Below are 27231 nucleotides of genomic sequence, written 5' to 3'. Positions count from 1 at the left end.
TATGAGATGCAGCCTCAACTGGTGAAAACTTTTCTCATGCATGGGATTTTTTTGTTTTAGAAATATTTGGAAGAGGAAAGGATACAAATCCTTGCATCTGTGGTGCATTAAGAAGAATATGAATATGGGCATTGAATAACCACGGTGCTTGATAACTTCTATGTTTATTCAAGCAAGACACTTGGTGGTAAAATAATATCCTACGAATACTGGCACTAGGCACTATGATCCTTTGCAATCCTCAGTCACTCACCTTGGAACGTGGGTTCCTCCACACCTAGAGCCTTACAGTGCAATCTTTCTATAGAAGTCAGAGCTATGATAAAAAGCTTTCAAAGACCTTCCCCAACATTGTCTACCAGTAAAGCGGAGGAGATTCTCCCGTAAGGGTAAAAAAGTATGGCTACCGAGTATGAGAGAGGATGGTTGACAGCCATTATTAATGTCGCCTAAACTAAACCAATATTTTGTAGGAAATGATTATCCAGGAGCAGCCGCGCTCAACAGTACATCAATCGTAATGGTTTGATAATTGATAAGATCACGAAATTGGAAGATTGCCTGACATTTGGCCAAGGAAATGTCAAGACATTGGCAATTATTTATGCATAAAGAAAACATTCTGAAAGTTCTATAGCCACGAAAAAGTGAACTACTTATACTTATTTCACGTATATCCTCTGTGCCAAAACACTGAGGGCCTCATTTAGGAAAATTGTCGCATTGCGTGAAAACAGCGATGCAACAGTTTTCACTTCGCCCACCTTGTGACATGGTGGATGCGTCATATTTACTGTATCATGCATCATGTCGCAAGGAATGACATATATGTCAGTATTACTGGCGTATCTGTCGGCTCAAAAGTGAAGGATTAGTGGGGTGTGTCTGAAAACAGACGCAACTCCAGCAATGTCTCCTTTCACATTGGGCAAGCCCCATGTGAAAGGACCTGTGTCAGTCTTACGTCTGCTATAAGGCAGGCATAAGATATTGATGCATTAGCGTCCTGAAAGTGGCGCAGTGAAATCTAGTAGATTTCACTGCGTCACTTCTACAATGCTTTTTACGGGGGGAACGCCCCCCCCCCTGCATACATTATACCTGATGCAGGTATAATGTAACAACGGGGTTTACAAAGTGACACATCTGCCTAGATGCGTCACTTTGTAAATAGGGCGCAACGTGGTGCATTTTTTACGCCGCCGGTGCTTCACAAAAATTGACGGCAGTGCAAGTGTAGAGTGGAGAAGTGTGGCTCACTGGTTAGAGGAGGCAGACCTGGATGCTGAGATCTGACCCGGCACCAGGGTTCAATTCCCGACGCGGCAGGGTCTTGAGCCCAAAATGTCCACGGACTCGGTAATTCTCGCTTCGGTGCCTACTCGAATCACAGGTTCACACTCTGCAACTCTGGGCAATAGCTTGCTTAATCTCCACTACGGCCCCCCGCGGCGGGATGCCTGGCTTTCACCTTGGGGATACCCAGTAGGGGCTATCTCACAGGGAAAAACCAGGACGGGTTCCCAATGCAAAGCGCTTTGAGACCTGGCGGTGATATTGCGCTATAAAAAACCTATCCATCCATCCATCCATCCAGTGTTGCAAGGGCTCATAAATAAGCCCCTGAGCTCTTATGCTTCCTGTGCTGTTAGTACCTACACCAAAAGTTTATGAAGATCACCTGGTTGGGTAACAAAAACCTCTTCCTAATGTGAATACAGCATCTCGCTTTGTCCAAGCTGGTTAAATATCCTTTTCAGCCTATGCGTAAAGCTTGTTAGTACAAGGACTCCAAGCTTCATTCCATATAATATGGTGATCTTAGCAAAGGTGGTTTATTTAAAAGTCCACCACCAGGAAAGAGCCATCCATTCCCAAGAAAGAAAAAGCTTACAGATTACTTTGCCTGCTAAAATTGCAGGCGGTGGCAAATGCATCACCATTGGCCTTCCCATGTCAAGAAATGAGACTATCACAAAAATGTGAACTGTTACTCAAAAAAAATATTTTTAAACTAGAACCATCTGCAATCTGTTGCTACCCACTTGATTATTTGTGGCTAGTGACATATTATTTTACCACCGAGGTAAGAAATGTACACTTAATCATGATTGGGAAAAAGCGGCCTTAGATTGTTTCTGGTCAAATAAAATCACACCGCCAGTGACATTCCCACATAATGGAGTAGTAGTTTTGGTAGAATTACAAGTTGCCAGTTGAAGCGAATTTTTCGAGAACAAGGCCTCGCATTTCTTTCACAAATTGCTTTAACAAAGCGAATAAAGAGGATAAATTTAGAGTTGGGCAGAATCGGCATGGTGTCCACCGGGGCAGCAGAGGTATGTACATACTCCGCTGTCCTGGGAGTCTAGAGCCCCCATAGCTAGAGTTCTGCGGCTGCATGGCGGAGAGCTCTGTGCCTTCAGATGATCTACAATCACGACAGATCCCCTGAAGACACTGTAAGATTTCTATTCGCAGACGACCCTGTCAACCAAACTGTGTATAACCCCCAATGACCTTTAAGTGCTCTGTGGTGATAATGTATGGAATGTTTTCCTCTGCACATTCTTTTTCTAATCCAACATTGTGTAAATAGTATTTGCCTCCCCCCCCACCCCAATATCACACACCACACTGTTAAATCTACCACACTTTTATGTCAGACATCAAACTCATAGAACGTGTACTGGCCTCTTGTCACGAGTCTGAACAGTTATAGCCTTTATGCGAATTTCACCTCTTAGCCTTTACCAAAAATATAAAAACCTGTCAAACAAATAAAGCCGTATCTATTGACTTTAGCAATTTGTTTGCATGTGTCTATGCCAAATATATCTGCGTTCATACATTATATTCACACCATTTAACCAAATATTGCCGCCAGTATAACATCTTTGCACAAAACGTGTGTATCTGTAACAATCCAAAACAGTCTCTGGAACTTCAACACCTTTGTTAATGATATTTTTTATAACAAACCAGGTAGGAGAGGGTCAAAGGGAAAATTTTAAAGACCAGCCTAGGTTCGCATCCCCAAATACTCACTTGTTAACAACACAATGAACATGGGGTCTAAAAGCCAGAACTCTGGCACACAAGCTGCACTTTCGCGAAGGTAAAGTGGTACCTAAGTTACCAAGCAGACAAGAGGAAAGAAAAACTTACAAGTGGAAAAGAACGTTTATAGTGATATGTGGAAAGATTCAGCCCAAATTGTCTGGATAGCTTCAACTGATCAAGAGACATACCATCTCAATAACTGGTTGACCAAATGATAATAATGATTACAACGATAAGTTGATGGCTATCCAGACAATTTGGGCTGAATCTTTCCACATATCACTATAAACGTTCTTTTCCCACTTGTTAGTTTTTCTTTCCTCTTGTCTGCTTGGTAACTTAGGTACCACTTTACCTTTGTGAAAGTGCAGCTTGCGTGCCAGAGTTCTGGGTTTTAGACCCCAGGTTCATTGTGTTGTTTATAATTATATTTTTTAAACAAAACTTCCTGAAATGAAACTTGTAGTATTCAAGTTTTTCGTAAATTGCGAAAACGAGTGTTTCTGAAATTCATGAAGAGTGGCAGGTGTAATTTTACAGTGTGACCACTAGATGTCAGTGTGTGCACAAACACTCGTATTGCACTTCATATTTGTTTTACAACACATTTGAAATCATCAATCTTCGCACTGTTAACTGGTACAGCAGGTCCGACATTAGACGAAACAAAAAATACACTATGCATTTTATTAGACTGGGCACAGTTCAATGCAAGAACGTAACTCTGAAGAGTCATGGAAGTTTTGACTATACATCATCATCTCAGTATAGTGCTCTTTGTGAGCTTTTTAGAAACAGATTTCACAAGTGGGTCAGTCTGAGAGCGAATGTGTTTTCCTATGATGGTAATCAGTTTCAGTGATCGTTTCAGTAGGGCGAGAAAGGAATGATATGTACTTTAGAATACTCCCCAGATGCCAGATGGATCCGGAAACTTTCCCAGCAGTTCTCCACCTGCCCCTAGGTGGCCCTGTGCAGCTCCGTGCTGGCTGTGCACAGTTCCAGAAATAAGGAAGCGGAACCGCATATAAGCGCCACCACTTTGTGCTGACATCAGTTCCTTTCTTTCTGCGCCTTTCGACGAGGATGTAGAGAGCTCTGCTCCCAAATATATTGGCATAGCAATGACTCCAAAAAACGAAATGCAGTGTGCTAGGGAACTATGTCCCCTCATAAAACTATAGGTTTCCAACCATGCTGTGACTGTCTGCAGAAAACAGATGCTCGCATAGACCCACACAAGGTGTATAACTGGTGTTTGGGCTCGAACACAACATACCCTCACGCACCTGAAGGCGATCCAAAACCTAGAATGGATATGTCCATGATGAACAATTATACTATTGCACAATTTCCGATGTTGCTGCATGTCACGGGCACAGACTTGTGCTCGCTCCCAGGGGGTTCATGCGAGAGGTAAACCGCGAGATCCCAGTTCTCCAATAAGGGTAAATTGACGTCTAAGCAAAACGTAAGAAAGCAAGGTGGACCGCTACCTCCATCCTGACACTCCATTGCCAAGGAGAGCGGGAGGGCATCACGATGTAAGTCAGTCTCTCTCCGGGTCCCTGCTCGCATAGCCAATTCCAAAGCTGATCTCGATGTGCCCCAAGTTTCAAGGGCAAATTTTCCTCTGCTTCTGCATGCGTTTCATAAGATTTTCTGGAGATGTACAAGCCTCTCTTATGGATATGCCCTTTGATGGCTCACATCTTTTTGTTGAGAAAGCTGATTCTACCCTAAATTGTTTAGGAACAGTGAAGCCACAGTGTGTTCCAAGGGCCTCTTGACCCCAGCAAACAAGTCCCATAGCAGGTCAGAAGATTCCTAGGCTATTTCAGGTAGCTGTTGGTATATAGACTGTGACAGTTGTCAAAACCACTGCAGCAGTCACTTCAGTCCTTTCGAGGCCAGGGACATAGATCTGGCAGGCAACTCGCAGGCTCGCAGGGGCACCAGTCCTCCCAGTCTCCTTACCCTGCAGCAACATCGAATGGCGAGGTGGAGCTGGATTCAGTATTTAGTCCCTGTGTAGCAGTCCATCACGTCCAACATAGGAGTCTTCCAAATCGTTCAGCATGGCTATGGCCTATCCTTTCATTTTGCTCCACCGGAGATCCCCCCACATCCAACCAACTTTTAGAGAAGCACCTCTCCCTTGTTTTGCAGGAGATGCGAGTGTTGCTCTCCATGGGTGCTATCAAAAGTGCTCCAGACTCGTAAAGAGGAGATGGTTGTTACTCTCGCTATATTCTTATGCTGACAAGTGACAGAGGCCTCCGCCCGACATTGGACCTTCACTCTGAATGCCTTCTTGTGGATGGTCAAATTGAAAATGCTCACGGGAACCCAGATCTTGCCTGCTCGCACTTGGAGAAAAGGATGATATCTTTGGAGCAGCAGGACACTTATTTCCATATGCTTGTCCTGCAGTCCCACAGACATTACATGTAGTTCAGAGTCGACCATTAGCATGGACAGTGTGTAGTACTCCCCTTCGGTCTCACCAGCACCCGTTGGGTGTTCACGAAAGGGATGGCGGTGGTCCCAGTACAACTTTAGATGTTGGGGGATATCAGTTTTCCCCTGCCTCAACGACTGGCTGGGGGGACTCACCTTCGTCAGTCGTAGACCACCTCCAGACGTCATTGGGGTATTCATGGCTGATTACATCTGGTATGCAAATGCAGACTTTACAGTGGACTCTGAAGTTCCAATTGGCCTAGAAATGAGGAAATCTATCACATACAATCCAGATTTCAGAAGAGACAGCTAACGATTTTCACTGGTAGCTGCTTGAACCCAGTTGTTCCAGCAGCAAACAGCTCTCCCTCCTTCAGAGAGCTGATATGACGATGATGGACATGTCCCTACTGGGGTGGAGAGGGCATCTGACAAAATGGGGATCAGAGGACTCAGGTCTCTAATGGAAGCCCAGCTCAATATCAAACTGTTGAAGTTGCCGGCCATTCATCTGCTCCTGAAGGCTTTCCTGCCATCCATCAATGGGAGGATGGTGCTGGTTCTCGTGAACAACACCACCGGTATGGTATTGCATTAAGCAGGGTGGATTGGGGTCCAGTGCCAGGAGGCTCTAAGCCGCTGGATTTGGTTTGAGTGTCTGGGCATTTTTCCACCATTGAGAATGCGCACTGTCATAGCTTTTGCCCATTGGATTTTTTACAAGAATGCTCTCTAGGCGATGCGTTCTAGCTGGAAAGGACCACAGAACTACTGCTTCTCCTGCCCAAAGTTCAGAAAAAGATCAGGAACGATCGGGTCCAAGTCACCCTATTAGCTGTGGATTGCGCCAAGAAGGTATGGTACGTGTAACTTCTGTGCTCATGCATTTGTCCTTCGATTTGGTTTTTACTACAAGAAGCAGCAGGGCAGGGTCTTGCACCCCAACCTGCACAATCTACACCTCCATAGGTGGGGATTGTGCTGTGGCAGTTGACTGTATTTGATCTGCCACCTCAATCAATCGATCAAAGACATGTGAATAGTGCACAGCTGCTTCAAACAGAAGCGTTCCAGCGTTCATGACTGATGAAAACTGACAACAAGCGGCATCTATCATTGAGGGCTAATCATAGTAAAAAATAAATGTTTTTGACTCATTTTTAAGATAGAAACTGAAGGAGTCTTATGGAGATTGAGTGAACAAGAGTTCCAAAGTGGGTGGCAATTTAAAACTAAAAATAAGTCCTTCAAGATTACCTGTTTGCCTCAATGGAGTTGAGGATCCCTCAATGGAGTCTATATAATTGACAGCAGCGCCGCCTCTTATTTTACTTCCTTCCCGGATAGCGCATAAAACTTGATATGCTGGTATGACGGCTTGAGCTAAATCTGGGGTTGCTGTTTCTTTTAACCTGGTTAAAAACATAAAAGCCAGGAATCTTCAGAAAGGAAATACAATATATAGAAGGAATGTTAAGGGAGCGATCTGCAATTGATGAGACTGGCCCTATATAAAGGCTATTTGTCAGGAGAAGATGAGGCCAGTATAGGAGGCAACTAAGTCAGAGTACAGTTGGTGTCTGATCCTTCTAAAAATTCCCCCAGTAAAGACCAAGGCACAAGAGTCGCAAATACAGTGATTAGAAATCATTTGTTCAAGATTGAAAGGCCTGAGAGGGTTGCAGGTACAGAATCTATAAGACAAAAGTCTGTAGGGTAAGATCTCACCTGAGGGAAGCGTGTGTATAAACAGGCAACATGGCTGGCACTGGACACAGACGGTTTTTAGGTTCACCAGCGGCATAGACTGCCTTAAGTAGAATGAGAGTGAGAGCCAGGAGGAAGGGTGCCCATCGTCTCAGCCGCAGAGTGCTAACTAACCAAAATGGTGTCTCTGCAACGGCACATAGGGCAAGGAAAAGATGGTGCTCCTTTCCCAAGTAAAAACTAAAGTGCTGATCAGTGCATAAGCATTCTCTCTTATAATTCTGATAAAGTCTGCAATGTGTGCAGAAGTTCCCCCCACAAGCAGTATATAACTTTTAAATTTTTTATTTTTTTATTTTTTTACTTTATTTATAGATTTTGGTAAATACAAACTGCGGCCGGCTGCCTCAGACAAGAGAGCATAGGAGATACACATGTGCGTAAGACTATACATGTATACATCGGATGTACAGTAATCATGTTGCGTAAAATGATGATCTTGCCATATGTGCACAGTTCAGTGGTAGCATATATTCTTGCCAGTCAGTGTATCAGTCCGGGCATCTGCAGCTGCAAGCCAACAACGAAAGAAGGGGAAATAAGTGAGAGTAGTAAAAGGTTTCTCAAGGGGAGATCTGCATGGGAAGGGGAAGGAAGGGGAGAGGAAAGGAAAGGAGAGGTATAGAGGGGAGAGGAGGAAAGGTATCTCTCCGGTTAAGTTGGGAAGAAGAGTGCTCCGACAAGCGGACCGGTCTCCCACCGACAGCGCGTACAACATTGTGGCCTCTCAAACCTCCTAAATCTTGAATTTCAGTTTCAATATTCGTCAACAGTTAAAAAAACGACAACCCTCCTATAACTTGAAAACTTTAAAAATCATCCCCAAAATAAGCATCAGTAGCAAAGAAAAAACAACTGATTGCAGTCTCCGTAGTGGATGTCATGGTGGATATCATCTTTGCTCCCAGATGCAGTTCGACAAAATCTATTCATACCTGGCGCTGAGATAGTTGGGTGACCTGGTGAGATATCCATAAAATAGACCCTTGTCAAGCCAAGCTGTCAGATTTTTTTTTTTACATTTTACCTTTGGCCCACCAAGTCCTTGAGGTGGGCACTATTAAAGGTTATTCGTGGGGCCTTTCTACATTTGGTGGACCAACCATCCTTATTTAAAATATGTATTATAATGAGGTTTATAAAATGTTCATCACACATCTCCTCCCAAACCATTTGTGATCCTACAGTGGGACCTAAATTTGCTCTTAACATTTCTAATGTGCATGCATTTTGAGCTGATGCATAGCTGCTCTCAGCATCTCTTGAGTTTGACTAGCCTCCTCTTTGAGTTTACTCAGCATATGAGTGAGCTTCAGGCACTGTCAGTGCAACTACCCTGGACTACCGTTTTTACCAGAAAGTTTGGAGTTGAGAACAAGGGCAGGCATCTTGCCTAAAGTTGTTACTCATATCCTCGTTGGGCAAACTATAACCCTTCCTGCTTTCTTTGCCTCCTCTTCAACCCTTGGAGGAGAGGTTCCATCAGTTGGACCCCAAATATGTTCTGAGTTTTTACATTGATGGTACCAAGGAACTTTTATTTATGGGGTTCTCCGGAGCAAAGAAAGGGAAGGCTGTGCAGAAGAGGACCTGTCACAGTGGATGCCCTCTGCATAAAGATCTGATACACACTGGTTAAGTAAGAAGCAGCCTCCAGAAAGTTTCAGAGCTCATTTCAGGGCCAAGGCTGTTACTACTGTGTTGGCATACAGAGTTCCTGTCCTTGGCATCTGGCAGGCTGTGACATGTGCTTCAGTGCACACGTTCCCAAATAACTAATACCATGACCACCAGGTTCAGAGGGAAGGACACTTTGGCTACTCAGTTCTGCAAGACTTTTTTTATATGAGCTCAATCCCCAGACCCTCCTCCTTGGGGTGGCACTGCTTTGGTATATGTTCTGAGATGAGGAATCTGTGGTTAGGACTGTACATTAGAATAATAAGTCACCTTCTGTAACAGCCTTTCTGGCGGATCTTTATGTAACTGTAGATTCTTCACCGCCCTCCCATCTCCATGTTTGGTGGAGTGGCCTTTTCTTAACTTCTCAAAATGTACCAGGTGAGGTATCTAAATATTTTGTAATACTCTGTGACTGGGCATGTGAAAATATAATCAATAAACTGACATATACTTCACTTACAATTTACTTGCATGTTTCACTATACTAATTCAACACTAATCCTCTATGGGTCCCGGAGTAGCATGCTACTCGCCGAAAAAGCGTTTTGACGCCTCGTCAGGGGTAGTAAGTGCTATACAAATGCAATTACAATACAATACAATACATGGGCTCATAGGGGTGCAATCTATGTGGCTCTACTTTATCACAGTTGGGGCAGTATGAAGCCCCACAGTGCCACCTAGTAGCACCAAGGAGCATTGCTGTAAAAAATCTCTATATCCACTCTGGCATCCGGAAACATTATAGGCTGAGGAATCAGTGGATAGATAGTGAATCCACCAGAAAGAGCGTTACCAAGGGTAAATATATTTTTCATCAGTTTTCAAATTCATTTTGGTACACTTGACATCAAAATACTCATTGGGCAATTATATGAGGTCTCACAGGGGAAAGATCATGGACTAAAAAGCTATTTTTATATGCTACTATACACAGTTTTCCGGGTCCATGCATAACTAGCTGCTCCAGTCCAGGATTTTTATTTGAATTTGGAGATGTTGTATTTTTTATCTTTTGAGATGTTGTATTGTTTATCGCTTTCTAAAACCAGGACTAAGAGTCCCAGAATTAAAAGAAAAAAGGCTTTCGTGAAGTAACTAGTCCTGTTTGGACAGGGCAAGCTTGGATCTATGTTTAGTAATTCGTACAATACACTTTGAAGCACTAGAAAAACCCATTCTCATGTTGTAGCCATAATAGTTTGTCTCATAAATGTAGTGCCCTGCTTGAGCAAAGTGTAGATATGCCTTTTATGGTATTAAAGGGATTGATCTATAGAAAAAGTGCATGTTGATAACCAAAGTCGATAGTGCGGCACTTTTATCTCTGTGTTAGTGTATTTTGAATAAATATCACAGGTTAAAAAATTATATTTAAATGGCCATTCCATGCCTAAAATAAAGCCAAGGCATTTTTTCAAACAGTATTCAGTGAAAAAAAAATACTATCATTTTGTGATTCTTAGTTAGTTATGTACCTGTGCCACACACCCACGTGCAAGCCGATTCCATAGCAAGGTCTTCTTGAGGCATATCACGTCTCTTTCCTACTGGGTTGTAAAGGTCCTTCTCATTGCAAACAGAGGTGGCATAATGTGCAAAATAATGATGGACAGGGATGCGCCCGAGTAATACCCAGTGGCTGAGAGTTATTAAAGCATCCCATCATCACTTTTTTGGATACTTTAGCGTGTTCCCTTAAGTGGGACGGGGATGCCCAGATGTGGGTCCTGTGAACACTGTCAGTAGGACTAAGCCATATCTAGCTTAGGAGCCCTAACTAAGGCAAACCGGTCCTGGATTGCTTTTGTTAAAGTTCAAAGAGGACCTGACCCGGCAGTTCGGACTGGACTGTTCCCATTGGAGCACGTTCCAGACTGATTTGCATGTTTCTGAGTCCAAAATGAGATGGCATGGTATGCAAATTAACGATGGACTGGGATACGGCCCTGAGTAATTAACAGTGGCTGAGATTAATTACAGCATTCCATCCATCACTTTTTTGTATGCCCAGACATGTGTCCCGCACACACTGTGTCACTGGATCCAAGCTGGGCCTGGTTGATGAGCCCTAACAAGGGTGAAACCACTCCTGGGTTGCTTGTGTTTTGGTTCAGGGAGAACCTGGCCTGGTAGTTCTAGCTCTAGTGTTCCCACTGGAGCAGGATTAAGACTGATTTGCATATGGCTGTGTCCAGTCTGAGGGGGCATGGTGTGCAAATAATGATGGACTGGGATGTTCCCCCAAGTAATTACTTGTGGCTTAGATGAATTCAAGCATATCATCCAGCACTCTTTTGGATAATTTAGTGCGTCCCCTTAAGTGGGGTGGGTATTCCCAGACGAGAGTCCCATGCACACTATGTCACTGGAACCTGGCTGATGAGCCCTAACGAGAGTGAAACAGCTCCTGGTTTGCTTGTGTTCCAGTTCAGGGAGCACCTTGCCTGGCAGCTCGGTCTGCACGGTCCCCATTTGAGCAGGGTTAAGACGGATTTGCACATGGCTGAAGCTAAACTTAGGTGGTGTGGTGTATAAAATAACAATGGACTGATTTGAGGCCCGAGTAATTACCAGTGGCTGAGATTAATTCATGCATACCATCCATCACTTTTTTGTATATATTAGTTCAAAGAAAACACATTGCGCTGCTGGGGATTGGTCACTCCTTAATGGATGCATGCGTAATAAGTCAGCAGTGGGCAAATGGTAACATACCTGCTCATATAAGAAATGACTGGTCATAGGGTGCTACTGTATACTAAGGAGACAATGCTATGTCTGCAATTTCGGAGTCTGTGCTGTCAAAAGGAGGCTATTCTGTCATATACTAAAGCATACTGGGTGCAAATGTGATTCCCCAGTGCAGGAAACTGAAAAGGAATATTCATCGGTCTCCAGCCTCTAAAGGTGAGGGTGTCCCATTCACAAAGCCGCTTGTCACCTAAGCTCAATAACCGTGTACCAATTGTTTGCTTTTTGAGTGAATATTCGTGTTTGCAAGTCATAAATGAAAACTTACATATGTAAATATAAAAAAGATGCATTTGTTATTTGGGGCTCTGTCAGCTTATTATAAGGCTATGGATTGCTTCATGGGGTAGCATCTGGAGTATTACGTTATACTTCACAATTTGAGGCTATACTTTTCCTAGGCGGCTTCAGTGGGCATACGTGGTTCATCAGTGCCTTCGGATCATGGACTTAGATCACACTTTTTGTGGACTGGATCTGGTGTGCATTGCACACAGGACACGGCTGAAGCCAGTCTACTGTGTGCAATACATAATAGGCATGTATATCCATGCCCTGCTTGTACTAGGGGCAGTATAGACAATGCAGTATGTGGGCCAAGCCTTCAATGTGTTGACAAACTGTAGCTCAGGGAGGGTGAGAGGAAAGGTCCTTGGTCGGACCCTGTTAGTGATGCAATTCCCCCAAGGCAAGTGGCTTCTTCTCTCATTAGCATCTGCCCGTCAGCACAACTCTCTCTCTCTCTCTCTCTCTCTCTCTCTCTCTCTCTCTCTCTCTCTCTCATCATACCCACTCACTCCAAAAACCTGCTATGCTTCCTCCAAACCCATACCACACACAATGTGTACAAGTGTGCAGTAAATGCAGACACACACACACACACACACACACACAGATGTACACATTCAAAGGCATATAAGGTGTTTGAGGAAGAGGTGTGGCGCCGCGGCCAGGGCGACTGACGCTGTTATCTGGGGATCAGGGTTCGATCCCCGGCTCCGGCGGTAGGTTAGCCCAGCACCATGTGACTCTGGGCAATAGCTTGCTTAATCTTCCCGACGGCCCCCAGCGCCTAGAGACCCTAACGGGTGATTGTGCGCTTTACAAATGTGGATTATTATTATTATTTTGAGTGATCCCTAGACTAGTCCGGTGCCTCACCTTTTCTTGTATGTGCAGAGTTGAGTGACTTAAGGTTTTGGGGATTACCCTTTGCGTAATTTGTGAATTGTGCAAATGTGATTACCCAGTGCAGGAAACTGAAAAGGAATATTCATCAGTCTCCAGCCTCTAAAGGTCAAGGGGTCCGATTCACAATGCTGTTTGTCACCCAAGCTCAATATCTGTGTACAAATTGCTTGCTTTTTGAGTCCAAATACGTGTTTGCAAGTCATAAATGAAATCTTACATTCGTAAATTGATTAACTCACATCTAATATTACACTTTTGTATTATATGTGAGTAAATCTCCTCTCACAGGCAAGAAGCTGACCTTCCAGGGAGAAAATGCCTTGCAAAATAGGTGTACACCCACAAAACTGGAGGGCATATTTACAAGTCCCTATGGCCACAGGAACATCACTTTTGAAGATGTTCCTGTGGCAATACGAACTTCTCCTTATTTACAAGGCAGTGTTAAGCCACTTAACATGGTTTGACACTGCCTTGTAATAAGGCACCCTTTCACTCTATACTTAGCGTGAAAGGGGTGGGCAAAGGGTGTTGCGGTGGGCGTTCCGCCACAACAACCATTGATTTTGACACTGCCCCCTATTTACAAGTGTGGTGTAAATAGGAGGCAGCACCAAAATTAACCCCTTCGGGGCGGATGACGAGCTGAGCTCGTCATGGGCGTAACCTGCGCTACGCGGATGACGAGCTGAGCTCGTCACGTAACGCGGGTTTTTTAAAAACGCAGCGGGAAAACCGCTAGCGCGCATGCGGTTAAGACCAAAAGAAACCTGGTCTTAACATGGGGAAATGAGGAGAAATGCTTTATTTCTCCTCGTTTTTGCTTTTTCGATGTGTGCTGCATTGTGCAGCACACCTAGAAACTGCAAAATGCCATGCATGATTGTTTATGTGCAGGAAGGTGTCCCTTCCTGCACAAAAACAATCTTTTTAAAAATGACGAGTTGCAACTTCTATGTGTGCTACACAAAGCAGCACACATAGAAGTTACAGATCGCTATTTATGATTGTCTATGTGCAGGAAGAGACACATTTCTGCACATAAACAATCATTCCCCCAAAGCAGGCACCCTTGCACTATGGTGCAAGGGTGTCTGCGTTGGCGCTAGGCAGTCAAAATTAGTGCCATCACAGGGGGAAGAGCAAGGCAGCACTGTATTGTTGAAAATACGGTGCAGCCCTGCGTTTCAGAAGTGGAGAAGCGAGGCATTAAGCCAAGAAGGCTAACGCTGCGGTCCAACACTTCTTAACTATTCCCCTGTGAGTTTGAGTCATCGCATCCTTTGCAGGGCACAGTCCTACAGTGAATGTGATAGTAGATTTACTCCTGTAAATTCCTGAAAATTTACACCAGATGTGACAGTTCACAGAGTCCATTTTTAAACTTTAGGTGAATCGGGCCCTGGGAGTTTCTATTCTGTCCTCAAACGACTCTATTGCTTTCCGACTAAACTAGATTTTTGTAGCACAGTAATTGGAGCCAGTCCCTCCTTGCTGCACTGTAGGCGCCTTCTCTTATGTTTGAGTAGCATCATCGTCGGCTTCGCCAGTACCACATGTTTCCGTAACTGTAAAGGTACCGCACTGCTACAATCGACTCCAGTCTCGCTGATGTCTAATTCTTTTCAACACATTTCAGATCCCCTTTAATTTTAATTATTCACATTATGTCTATATAAATATATGCATAGCCAGTGTTATGCATAATTTAGGCTGTACGCTCCAACAAGCAACACATCTGCGTCTTCTGCATTAGAGAAACTGCAGTAAAATGCTAGTGTTTTTATTCTTCTTGCATTGTGAGGTATTTCACAAAAGGCTGAAACGTGTCTTCATTTTGGTTAAAAATGTTTCAACCACAGTCGACGTAAATTATAGAAATCTGAAAAATGGTATTAAGCAACTTATTTTTTGCAGGTGTTTCCACCTACGACAACCAACAGTGTATTTTCCTACCAGAATCTACCTGTTACTCAAGGATCACAGTCTTTCATTAACCCCGTAAACAAGAATGCCCTTCACGCGAGGGCAAACCAAGCCGCTACAGTCCAAACTGCACCCTCACACACCAATGAGGTAAGTAATGTTTGACTTTTTACTTTTCCCACTACAATTGTATGTTGAAAAGAGAGAGGAACCGCAGACATTGATTCAGCAAAAGGTTAGCATTAGCTAAAGGGATATCATTAACATTTGCCACAATGGCACCCCAGGATAGACCCTTTGCCTACCCTTAGCCTATCAACAGCCTCCTATTTGCCCCAAGGGTAGGAAACAGCGGTATACCCAAAAGCATGTGTCTCCCTCCAGAATGCAGTGGAGGGCTTCTAGACTTCGTATCTCAGAAATATTGCAGGTTTTAGGCGTTACCCCCAAGAAGTATGTAAACTACAGGTAATACATATTTTAAAAGTGTTTATTTTCAGTTGCTGCGACTCGCTTTAAGATACCTGAGCTAGGCTAGAAAGGGCAGTACCAGTTAAGAAACCATGGCTAGAAATCACTGTGCACATAAATTTAAAATAGATTGATTGTTTGCTCGATCCATATGTTGAGAAAAACAAGGAGAAATAGCACAAAGGTTTACAAAAGATTAATTAAGTAAAAAAATAAAGTACTCTTTTTTCGGATGTGCTTGAAAAATCGGCATATCGTGACTACTACGTAGATATGTGTTCATGATAATTTAAAGAAACGCTAAAAATAAAGTCGAAGTTGTATGAAGAAGATAATAGCAGTTCAGAAGGAGCTAATTAAATGCAAGAGATCATATCGAGCTAGTATGCACAAAAAACAGTACAGTTTTCTATGGGTTAAATATTTGTAGGATGAGACATAGTCAAAAGAACAAAAGATACACATTAAAAATAAAAACAAAAAAATGAATCAGAAACAGGAAAAAGTTCCATAGTGTTTTTTTTTTAATAAAAAGTTGTTAGATGAGAGAAACATAAACTCCACCTATAGGGTGAAAGTTCCCTGGGAGATGAGGAAGCTTGGGGGACATTGGTACTAGCGACAAAGACCCATAAATTGCAAATACGCATGCATCTACAGGAGCAAATAACCAAAACTGAAAGGAAATATTATAAAATAATGGAGGCAAGGCAGTGGGAGAAGATGGGTTGACGAGATGGTGAGTTGCACCAGGTATATTTGCCTACTTTCTTCAGTATAGACTCTAGGAGAAACACTTCCCAACACCCTTCCTACCCCAGCTACTCCAAACCCCCTCCCCAGCCACCCCCACCCACACAATAGCAAAAAATATCCTACTTCACCGATTCGCTTGTGGACATAATGGTTTTGATCCGCATGGAATGTAGTCTTTTGATGTACTGGCTAATAGGAATAATATGTACTTGTGGGTCACATGTTCAAGTTCTATCATTATTATACAGCGTTGTATTTTTCAGTAGTGAAATAAAATGGGAACGAATTATGTAAAATGTGATCTCAGTAATATATTTTTCTTAACTTAGCACATTTCTAGGTGACTTTGCACCTCAGCAATCACATATATTCTAGTGATGGCTCGTCAGGATGATTGTCTGCACTGTTAGCCACTTAGGTAAATAAATATAATAATTGATGGTGGCAGATTAGTTTTGGTGATTGAAAAGATGTGAATTTGCACTTGGAGCAGAATTTAGTCACATGCAATAATACATCAGTGTTGCACAGTAAACACCTCATAGGATTGGACTGTGAATTTTAGAGGGAAGGGACACCTGCAAAAAGTGATGAACATACCAAAACTCAGAGGTTTGTGGGTAGCTACAAACCTTTTTGCAGATATTTTTCCTCCCTAAAAACTGCTGCTGATTTATTCCTGTGAAATCAGTCTTTAATGTGGCAAAGTAGAGCAGACACCTTCAAAACTGGTACCCTGAAACTAGCCAAAATGTTATACGGGCTGTGGTGAAATAAAAAGTAATCCAGCACAAGTCCAGTCATGCGGCTGCATTCACGCACTCAGACCTGTACGCTTGCTATGATTTACGTTGACAGTCGCTGATTCTTTGTCAATTCCAAATAAGTTGGAATTTAGGCCCATGCCTAAGAGTTACTCTTTATGAGCAGAATTGTTTCTTTGTTCTGGTTTGGGTTTTGTGTAACTACGAATATCGTTGGTCAGCTTACTTAAGGCCACACATGTTTTCTGTCCGTGTGTGTGAAAGGCAGTGCAACCTCTTCAAAATCTGAAAGGAAGATTGTCCCACCAACGCATTTTTGTTTCCTGCTACAAAATGAGGCATTCCAGAAACACAATGTTTACCAAAATACCAAGACCAAAATTTAGATCATGGCTACTGAACAATGTGGCTATAGCTAAGCACATAAATTCAAACACAAGCAAATACTCACTAGGAGAAAAAGTTCATACACAATAGAATTGCTTCAAGTAGTTTTAGCACACTTGTCGTGTCCACTTTTTCACACTGCTCTTGCGCTTGTGAGAGCAGACACAATTGTCTTGCTGACTAATGGTTGTGCTGTGACTCTAGCCATGAAACTTCATGGTGATGTAACTATTTAAACTGAACTCAAAAGTGGAAATTGTGGGGAAGATGAGTTATCCTTGCTTGTTTACTGCCACACTAGGGAAGGTAAGATTTATATTAGTAGAGCAGTAGGTTAAGGATGTCGCACTCAGAGAATGAGGAATGTAGTAAGGAAAAAGGCAGTCATTGAGAGATAAGGGAACAATTCAAAAGAGCCCAATTCACAAAGAGTTTGTTGTGAGTATGCACGTTTACTTTTGCATTACATGTGCTCTCTGAATTCCAGAAGAAAGCCAATTGTACTACTGGCTTACTCTTATGCTATTTCTGCCTTACTCTTGAATTGCAAGAGTAAGTCAGAGTAATTCTGGCTTTCTCTTGTCATTCTGTGGTAAGCCAGGGGTGCAAGACTAAGTCACACTTATTCATTTAAAACTGTTTGTGAATCTGATCAGAGTTTATAGAAGGTTACTTCTGAATTTTGTACATTTGATGTGTGTTTCCTGTCCAGACACCTGACAGTCTTCAGACATTCTCAGTAAGGCCTAGACATCGTAAACATTGGTTATTATTGAGTTCTCTAGGCTCATTCTGATATCTGTGGTCGAAAAGTAGTCTTTCTACTATTTTAATAGAAGAGGAAGTGAGGGGAGCCAGGTAACACTTACTGGACCCTGTCTGCCATATCCAAAATGTTTTAGAATACATTTAGATGCAGACTACTGGAGATGACCTGTTCTGTACCACCCTTCCACTACATAATGATTCTCTAAGTCTTTCTTCTGTGTCTATTGTTCAATAGACTTTAGTAGAGAAATATTTTTTTCTACAGGGAATAAAGATAGTATTTCTACTATTTTTATTGCAGAACTGAGCTGTTTCCTAAATTTATCAATCAAACGTTTGAGTCACTAACAATACTCCAATTGTAGATGGCCATTCTTGCTTACCTCTGGTAAATTTTTTAAAGAAAGACTACTATAAATGTCTTAATCACATTTTAGTACTTCTTCTATGTCTATAAGTCTATAGGAATTAGTAAAAATATTACCTTCTGCAAGAGTAATAGAAACAGGCTTTCTACTTTAAGCACAGCAGAGCGTGTGGGAGAGTTTTAATTAAAGAAAATGTTGTGCTGCCTTGTGGGAACTTCACCTTGCCCAGAGGGCTTTAAAGCAAATGCACCTCTGTCGACCACCCTTCCACCCTCCCAGTCCCTCCCGCCCCCTCTGGGGCTTTAAAAAAATGCACTCTTTGCTTTCATCCTCTCCAGGAGAGTTGAAGTTTGGGTTAAGTTCCTGAATTGCTGCATAATTCCAGAGGAAGGATTATTAGACACCCCACAAAAAAATGACCACCACATTAGATGGCAACTAATTGAAAATGGTTTGCAACTGGTATATCTCGGCCTCACAAGGGAAAAGTATGAAAGATTTCAAGATTTTTATTTTGGGTGATCGGTCTTTTTAAAAACAAAAACCATTACACCAAATAACAATTTTTAAATACTACTACTACATATAAACACATAGAATCATTTACAGAATCTTACAAAATTAATCTATAAGGTACTTTTATGCGTCAAATATTTAAAATTTCATTTTTAAACGGTTTTAAAAAATTATGTCTTTCTAACATCATTATTATTAAAAACAGCCTTTGACTCTTCTTAATTTTCTGGTTAACCGTTAGTTTTGTATAGAGAATCTTTTTCGCTCTCTATAGAGTTTCAACCGATTTCCTTTAAATACACATTTAAAAGTTTCACCCCTCTACATACTAATGGGATTGAGGTCCCACCAAGCCAGGTGGTTACAGCTTCTCTGCATGAGCGTATGTTCAAACTATTCAGTAATGATTTTTATAGTGCCTTCCGTTCATTTAGTATCATAGGGCATACACAAAAAATGTGTTGAATAGATTCGTCTTTATATCCGCATAGTCTGCAGTCTCGATTTTCCCTTTAACCTTCCATGCTGGGATTAAGTCTTTTGTTTCCCACATGCCCAGAGGCAACCTCATAAATTGATGTTTTAAATTAAGTGAGAAATAGGCTGATGAATATTCCTGAGGTTTCCTTTTCCCATACGAATTAAGAACCGTTCAGGCATCCCGTATTTGCAGTAGGGTGTTCTCATCCATTGAGTGAGACAAACATTTTATTGTGATGTTGATTAGTTTGTTAAATGCCTTTTTTCCTATGCTAAGATTCCAAATATCTAGGGCAGAGAGGTCCTTTATCACCTGGTTTAAGTAACTACCCCAGGATCCTTGCATTTTCTTTTCTTTTTGTCTTTCTATGAAATATCTGGTGTACAAGCCTAGAAGCCAAGAATCTGTCTTTGATATGGGACTACTTTATTCTGTGGTGCCATTCCCGTAGTGCGTCAGTGGTGTATTCAGCTATACACCCATGCATACCTTAAAATAAAGGAGTGGTATACTTAGAAAGCTATCTTACTAGCTTTACCAATACCTATCTTTTATAGTTGGGTTTTTGCCATATTGTAATTGACTATGCTACCCCTGAAATTCCCCCTCTATCTCCTCTAAATGGAATGCTATGTGTGTTATGTGTTTTGTCTATTCTTTGGGTTAAATAAATGGATATTGTGTCTTACAAATCATTGCAAATATAATACGATAATTCATGAAGAACACCGTTTCAGAACCTATTTCTTTTATGGGCTGGTTGTCTTTCATCTGTGTATGTATACTGACGAATCTCATCACAATAGCTGTACATTAATGTCACATTTTAAAGGGATGTATAGTTTTCAACTTCAAGGCCAGGGGCCCCTATATATTAACATTTTATAAGTACAGTACGATATTAAGAATGTACTCATCAGACTTGTTATCCTGCCTTCTGGGGAGCAGCTACTTGGGGTGAAGGGGTATTCCAATGTAGACTGAGCAGGTTGTCAACAAAGTCATTGTCATTTTTTATTTCACCATTTGTAGCCATTGAATATTCATTCCATTGTGCATTTTGTGTTACTTTCTAATGGCCTTTTTGTGTTTTTCCATAGCCTGCTCCATCATCTCAGTCTCCATACATTATACCTCCACATTCTATGTTTAGCAATCCATCAAACAAGACAAAAGATCCTCCGCGTTATGAAGAGGCAATAAAGCAAGCCCGTAAAATGCAGGCTTCTCATCCAGAGGTAGGCTGAAAATGATGAAAGGTCCTTCTCACTTGCCTGTCATACTACAACTGATTTACACTCATCATGCAGGTTACCATGTATCTGGTTAAGGCTCAGAGCTTACTGATTGAACTACAGCAGTCAACCAGTTACATTTACTTGTTCTAATGTTTATTTTCTAGCAAAACTGTTAATCATTATGTTAGTAATCCACTATTCCATTCCTCTGCTTCATTTCATGGTAACTGATATAGTATATAAAGTTGTGTCATGAATTGATTGTGTAACCTGTACTTGAAGTACTGAAGGTCAGACTCAGAGGTCTAAATTACCTTCCGCCATTCTCATTAGACACGTTCACTTTCTGGCGGGCCACAAAGCTGCTACTTGGCTTTTTGTACAGCCCTTCACATGTACCACATCTCTGATTCCAAGTTAAATTGAACAGTTCTTCTGCATATTTTCTACAAAAAACATAGATTATTTCCATGCCAGCACCCTGGGCTCACCCATGGTAGACACCTACATTAGGTGTAGGATAAAATGTATAGAAAAATATTGATTGTAATACTTTATTCGATGAACATACATCATAAAAGTACAAACGTACAAACATATAAAACAAATGATCCATAGTACTGCAATTACATCTCATGAAACAGGAAAAAACAGAAATTATTTTAAGAAATTAACTTCCCCTTTCCCGAAATTTACACATTGTTCACCAATCTAGAGCGTAATATCCACGCACCCCCCAAATATTTGGCCACCCCACAAACAATGTACAAAGAAACCGTGTTGGTTGTAATAATACGTAGGGCTGTCATACAATCTTTAACCCCCAACTCCCTACATACAGGTTTCAGCCATTTAGTTCTAACAACTTTATACGTTGGGCAAGCAAATAGGAAATGGGGAAGGGTTTCCTCAGGACATTGGCACCCTGGACATTTTAATTCAGTTCCCCCCTTAGAATTCCATTTTCCCACAAAACCATTAAGGGGCAGGGTGCCATACCTTAATTTCAAATATAATGTTCTATGGCTGGCTATTTGGATGAAATCTAAGAACGGTTCTAGCTTCATGTGTGGTTTATGAGCAAGAAAGTTCGTTGTTAGCGTTCCCAAGTTTGAACTGTTATTAATTTTGGACTCAACCCAATCCCAGTACAATTTTTTTACACTTTCTTTTGGGGGTGGATCCTGTGACGCCCAAAACTCCCCCAGTCCTACTGACACTACTAGTTTTTTGAGGTTGTTAAGCCATTTTATTTGTTTGGAAACATTGAGAGTAATTAGCTCATCCAACACTCGAGCGTACCCCCTTAATTCCTCGGTTCTTCTAAGGCGGACCCAGAATAACAAAGGCCGAAGCCGAACTTTGTCCGCAATTGACTTTTTACCCATGTCAAAAAATAGGGGTAACAAGGGTGAGGAAATCGGAAGTGACACTAAATCTCTGATAAACTTATTTTCAGCAATTACCAGTTGCCTAGTGTTTTCTGCCCCCCAAAGTTCGGCGCCATAAACTGCCGAAGATAAAGCCTTCCCTTCGTAGACTATTAGGGCCGGGGCTACCGGACGGCTTATGGAAAGTCGCTGATTTTTTGTTATTGCACCGGACACCCTTTTTAAATTCAGTACCATCTTAGAAATATGGGAGTCCCAAGTCATACGGTTAGACAGTCTCACCCCCAGGTAGTCAAACTCACTCACAACCTCCAAGGGTGAACCACACAGGGTAACATGTACCTTTCTCAACTTACTATTGGGGGTTAAGACCATTAGTTTAGTCTTCAAAGTGTTGACAGTTAACCCACGGTCCTCACAAAATAAAGAGAAACGGTCAAGAAGCGTTTGTAAACCTTTGGGGGTTTTAGACATCAAGAGGGTGTCGTCAGCAAAGAGGAGGGTCGGGGTTTTCTCCCCGGCAAGAATGGGGGCATCTGCCGGAACCTCCCTCAAATGGTCCACCACCCCATTTATAAAGAGGGAGAATAGTGTTGGCGCCATCACACATCCCTGCCGTACCCCCCTGCTGACTGGAACCCTCTCTGTCAGTTGGCCCTGCCTTCCCCAACGTATTCTTGCATAGGTGTTCTCATGCATTTTAATAACTAATTGGAGTAGAGGGCATGGAAACCCCATAGCTTCAAGAATTTCCCATAACTTAGCCCGAGGGATAACATCGAATGCCGTTTTTAGATCAATGAAAGCCAAGTACAGGCAACCCTTGGTGATTGATACTGACTTCCAGTATACGGCACAAAACCGGAAGACTTGGTCCATAGCACCAACATTCCGCCTAAAACCAGCCTGAAAATGCGTGAGGATGTCATTATCCATTAACCAGGTCTCTACTCGGTTTATGATGACCCTACCAACTACCTTCTGGATAGTGTCAATCAGACTAATGGGTCTGTAGTTAGCCGGGTCCTCTCTATCTCCTTTTTTAAAGATTGTAATCACCTCCGCACCTTTCCATGATGCAGGGATTGGGTGGCCTAGCTGAATAAGAGCCAATAAAGTAGCTATATAGTTAGCCCAGAGTGGGGGGTCATGTAGTATAAGATCTCCCGGCAGGCCGTCTGGGCCAGCTGCTTTCCCTGGATACATCTTTAAAATCGCCGCTTTAACTTCTAACTCGGAAAAAGGTAATCCATTAGTCAACATTTCCGAACCAGATGCAATTTTATTAAACTCCAACAAAGACGGGATGGGTGCCTGGACAACAGGATTACAGTATAATTTTAAAAAATGGGCATACCATTGCTGATCAGTAATATGATTTACAATTGGACTACCAGCCCTCCTGTCTAACTTGTTAATCAATTTCCAAAATATAATGGAATTTTTACCGCTGGCAGCAGTTTTAAGCTTCTGCCAGTGCTCTTCCTCCCAATTTTTTTTTGCCAAGGCAATGGCACCACGGTATTCTTTCCTTGCTAATCTAACTAACAGTGGGTCCTTTAATTTTATTGCTGTGCCAATAGCTTTCCTCTTGGCTTTGCATTCTGCAGTAAACCACGGATTCTCTTTAGACAATCCATTGGTCACTGCGGGTTTCCTTTGGGGTGTTTTAACAAAATTTGCTCCTACTTTGTCAATGAAAGTTTGGTATTGGTCCAAAAGTTTTTGGCCCATAGGGGGAGTATTACTTCTTACCACTTCGACAAGGTTGGAAGTTTCTATTCGGACCAGTTCCCTAATTTTATCGATTTTCCCCTCTTCAAGCTTAACCACCTCCCACCTCAGTTTCCGATTGCAATTGGATGGTTGAACATCCTTTGTGATCATCTCGGGGCCACCTTTGTTGTTAATCCCAATGCCCCAGTCAATTTCCATACAAAGTGGGTTGTGGTCACTGTCAGAGGACTGTTTAACTTCCATATCTTTTAGACTAGCCCAAGAAGGTACATCTAGGAAGATATAATCAATACGTGAAGGGCAGTTAATTCTGTTGAAGGTCATTGCTCCTTCACGATCAGAAATTGTCCGACCATTTAATGCCCGTAAGTTATGGTCCAGAGCTAATGCATTCAACTGTAATGCTCTTGCTGTCCACTTTTTGATAGGCGCCAACGTTAACAGTGGAATAGCCTGACTCACGTCTTCGGTATTTGAACCCATGACATCCTCCTCATCCAAAGGTTCAAAGGTACAATTAAAATCTCCCCCCAGCAAGATTCTAGACTTAGGTGGAAGCTCGGACAATTTAACATCTAAAAGCTCAATCGTTGGGGAAATAGAACCACCCGGTGTCCCTCTAGCATATACACAAAACAGATGAACACAGCTCCCATTGGGACTTTTCAGAGAAATATGCAGGATATCGCTTGACAGTGTATTATGTAACGTAACAGAATAATTCAAAATCACTTTCACCCAAATAAGCAGGCCGCCAGAGGGGCGCCCTTTGCCTATAGAGACCGCTGGCACAAAGTAAGAAGAATACCCATTTTTATATTGGGGAGTCATGCACCATGTTTCCTGAAACATACAAATGTGGAACTTATCAACAAAGTCATTCCATTCTGGGATTTCAAGGTTTTTCCTTAGTCCCGCTATATTCCAAGAGAGAATGTGGATGGACCGAGAGTCAGTGACTATTACCGGAGTTGAGGACAGGGGGCTGCACTCAGATTCAATCGCTCTAATGGGCATATCGATCAAAGAATCTTCTCTATTTTCTCCACCAGTCTGTATTAGGACCCTATCACCTAGGATGTGGGTTGGAAGTCAATCTACTCCCTCTAAGCTAAATATAGTTACATGTAATTGTACATCTTGAGAATTTTCTTGGGCGGGGTAATACTAATTCTGACAGTCTACCTATTCACAATCTTGGTGGTGAAATGGCTATTTGGGACCAATTGTTTTTGGCTAATTATGGAAAAGGAACAATTACTACTGAGAAATATAGGGAGCATCTTCCTCTATGTATGGATATTTTGTAAGCTAAGGGCCTTTAAGGACACAAGACTGGCACTAAACTCAAGGATTTCCACTTAGAGTAATTGTGATTTTGCTTTCTCTAATTTTAAATATTGATAAAATTACATTATAAAAAATAATAGGTTGCACTTTACACATTAATATAAATTATTTGTACACTCCATTCATGTTTTTACAGTCAAGCGTTTCACGTACTGGTGGTCTCCCATCTGGCTAGCTGACTAGTTCTGCTCGATGCATTCATTGCTGAGGAATCTTGAAGAGGTTGAAAGTGCTGCCCGGGAGTTAGGGATTCATTTTGCATTCTAGGCAGAGTTCTCAGCCTCTTCAGTTGTACCCGACACTAGTGCTTCTGGCATAACCAGTAGCCTGTCCAGCTGGTCAGTTTCCCAAAAGGAAAAGCCTCTCTGAAAAGTACCTTAAGGAATGACAAAATATACCCCTGAAAGGTTGCACTGTGTGGCCAACAGTGTGCACAATCCAATGGATTGAGATAATTTGAAGTAACTATAACAAAAACGCAAGTCTTACAAAAAGCCATGTAACAAGAACAAAACAGCCATCTAGGAACAAAAGAAGCCTTTTACTCAGACCTCAACATTGTGGCATTAGATTTGTTGAGGGAAATATTTAACATCTTCCATGACATGAAGAACCCAGGTGCTGTGATAAAAACCCATTTCATGACCCAACCACACATCAAGAAGACATGAATAGGGAATGATGAACAATATCCACAATTGTGAACACTGAATATGTGAAAAAATGCAAAATATACATTAAATGAGATCATAAATCAAAGGCAGGCAAACTTCAAAACAAAATAAAGCTCTTGATAAATAGCTCAAATAAAAAAGGTCAATAACATTGAATAAATCTACAGAACCCATTGAGTTATGTGATTAAACCCATATTGGGTTAAAATGATGTGGTTGAGATTAGACTGTACAAAGGATTGAATCAGTGAGAAGCGTATCTCTGCTATAGACCCAGGACTAAGAGTGAGTGAACTAATCAATATAAGAAATGACTAAACGCATAAGAACAGAGCCTTTTGGTTTATTTTTTTTACGAGAGGGCATTCAGTGAGATCCAGTCTCTGATGAAAAATTATGCAAATGTGCTTAATGCAAATTTATCATAACGTGATATTTGGTAATGTCACAAATGTCTCCAGTGTAATAAAAGTTTCAGAGAGGGCCAACATTACTTTCAGAATCTCAAATTTTCACCCACTATCTCCGAATTTCCCTGCTGCACAAGCACAGTAGTGCACGGCTTTTCAGAGTTCAGCTGCCATCTGACAACACTTATCAACCGCTTAGTAAACAGAAGAGTCAGGACAGTCTTAATTTGAAGACAAGTGAATCATGGACATTTTGAAGTAAAATCCCTAGTGTTTTTTTGTTTAGTTTTTTTGTCACAGTATGGTTTAACTAATTTGATGCTGTCGATAATTAGCATTTGTACAGCACATTACCTGCAATTAGTATGTCATTGCGCGTATTTCGGTAGCCTGTATGATATTCCAAACATTTCATTGCAGGTGGGAAGTCCCTTGCTCAATGTATGAAAAATTACCTTATCTCAAAAAGTTCTTTACTTTATAAAAAGAGCAACCCAATGAATGCAGTGTTTTATAAAAGTGTGCCTCCTTAAAATGTACTCTTCTTAATTTATATTAAAATTACTCTTTACCTGTCAACATTTATTCTTATAACGTTTTATGTTTGCAGTGTATTCTGGCTTAGAGTGGTGGTTACAGGTCTTCCATACAAGAATTTAAAATACAGCAAAATGCCCTGGCCTTTAAGCCCTATTTTACGTTTGTTCTCACCCCTATGTTTCCAAGCAGTTGCATATTGGTTGTTTACTGTATTGCTTGAGCTGGCCTCATGGAAAATCCAGGCAGGGCTGCTTCTAATGAACAGGAGTCTTTTGCTGTGCCTATGGGCAGGAAATATTCACTGTGTTTGCATTTTCTGTCATAGACTTCCAACGCCCACAGTCAACAGATGGACGACCTCTTTGATATACTCATTAAGAGCGGGGGTAAGTATGAACATATTTAGATAGGGTATAATGCAGCTGGTTAGTATAACTTTGTCTTTGTTCATTTGTGTTAGTAAAATATTTCTCTGACTAGGACTGGGGATTATAAAATAGCAGTCGATTGTACATCTGGAATGTTCATGCTGA

The 27231-nt window shown here is 41.7% G+C and overlaps 1 protein-coding gene across 2 annotated transcripts in view; it reads left to right on the top strand.

The window, feature by feature from the left end:
• Positions 1 to 27231, top strand: part of MRTFB (myocardin related transcription factor B) — a 304268-nt gene that overhangs the window by 232325 nt on the left and 44712 nt on the right. For both annotated transcript variants that reach the window (XM_078663095.1, XM_078663094.1), the window contains 3 exons: positions 14839 to 14997; positions 20459 to 20596; positions 27024 to 27084. In XM_078663095.1, coding sequence (XP_078519221.1) covers positions 14839 to 14997; positions 20459 to 20596; positions 27024 to 27084 — 358 coding nt within the window. The remainder of the gene's footprint in view (positions 1 to 14838; positions 14998 to 20458; positions 20597 to 27023; positions 27085 to 27231) is intronic.

This window comes from Lissotriton helveticus, chromosome 10 (genome assembly GCF_964261635.1).
Source record: "Lissotriton helveticus chromosome 10, aLisHel1.1, whole genome shotgun sequence".
Lineage (NCBI taxonomy): Eukaryota > Metazoa > Chordata > Amphibia > Caudata > Salamandridae > Lissotriton > Lissotriton helveticus.
The sequence above is the reverse complement of the archived record's forward strand: the minus strand, read 5'-3'. Positions and strand labels throughout refer to the sequence as shown.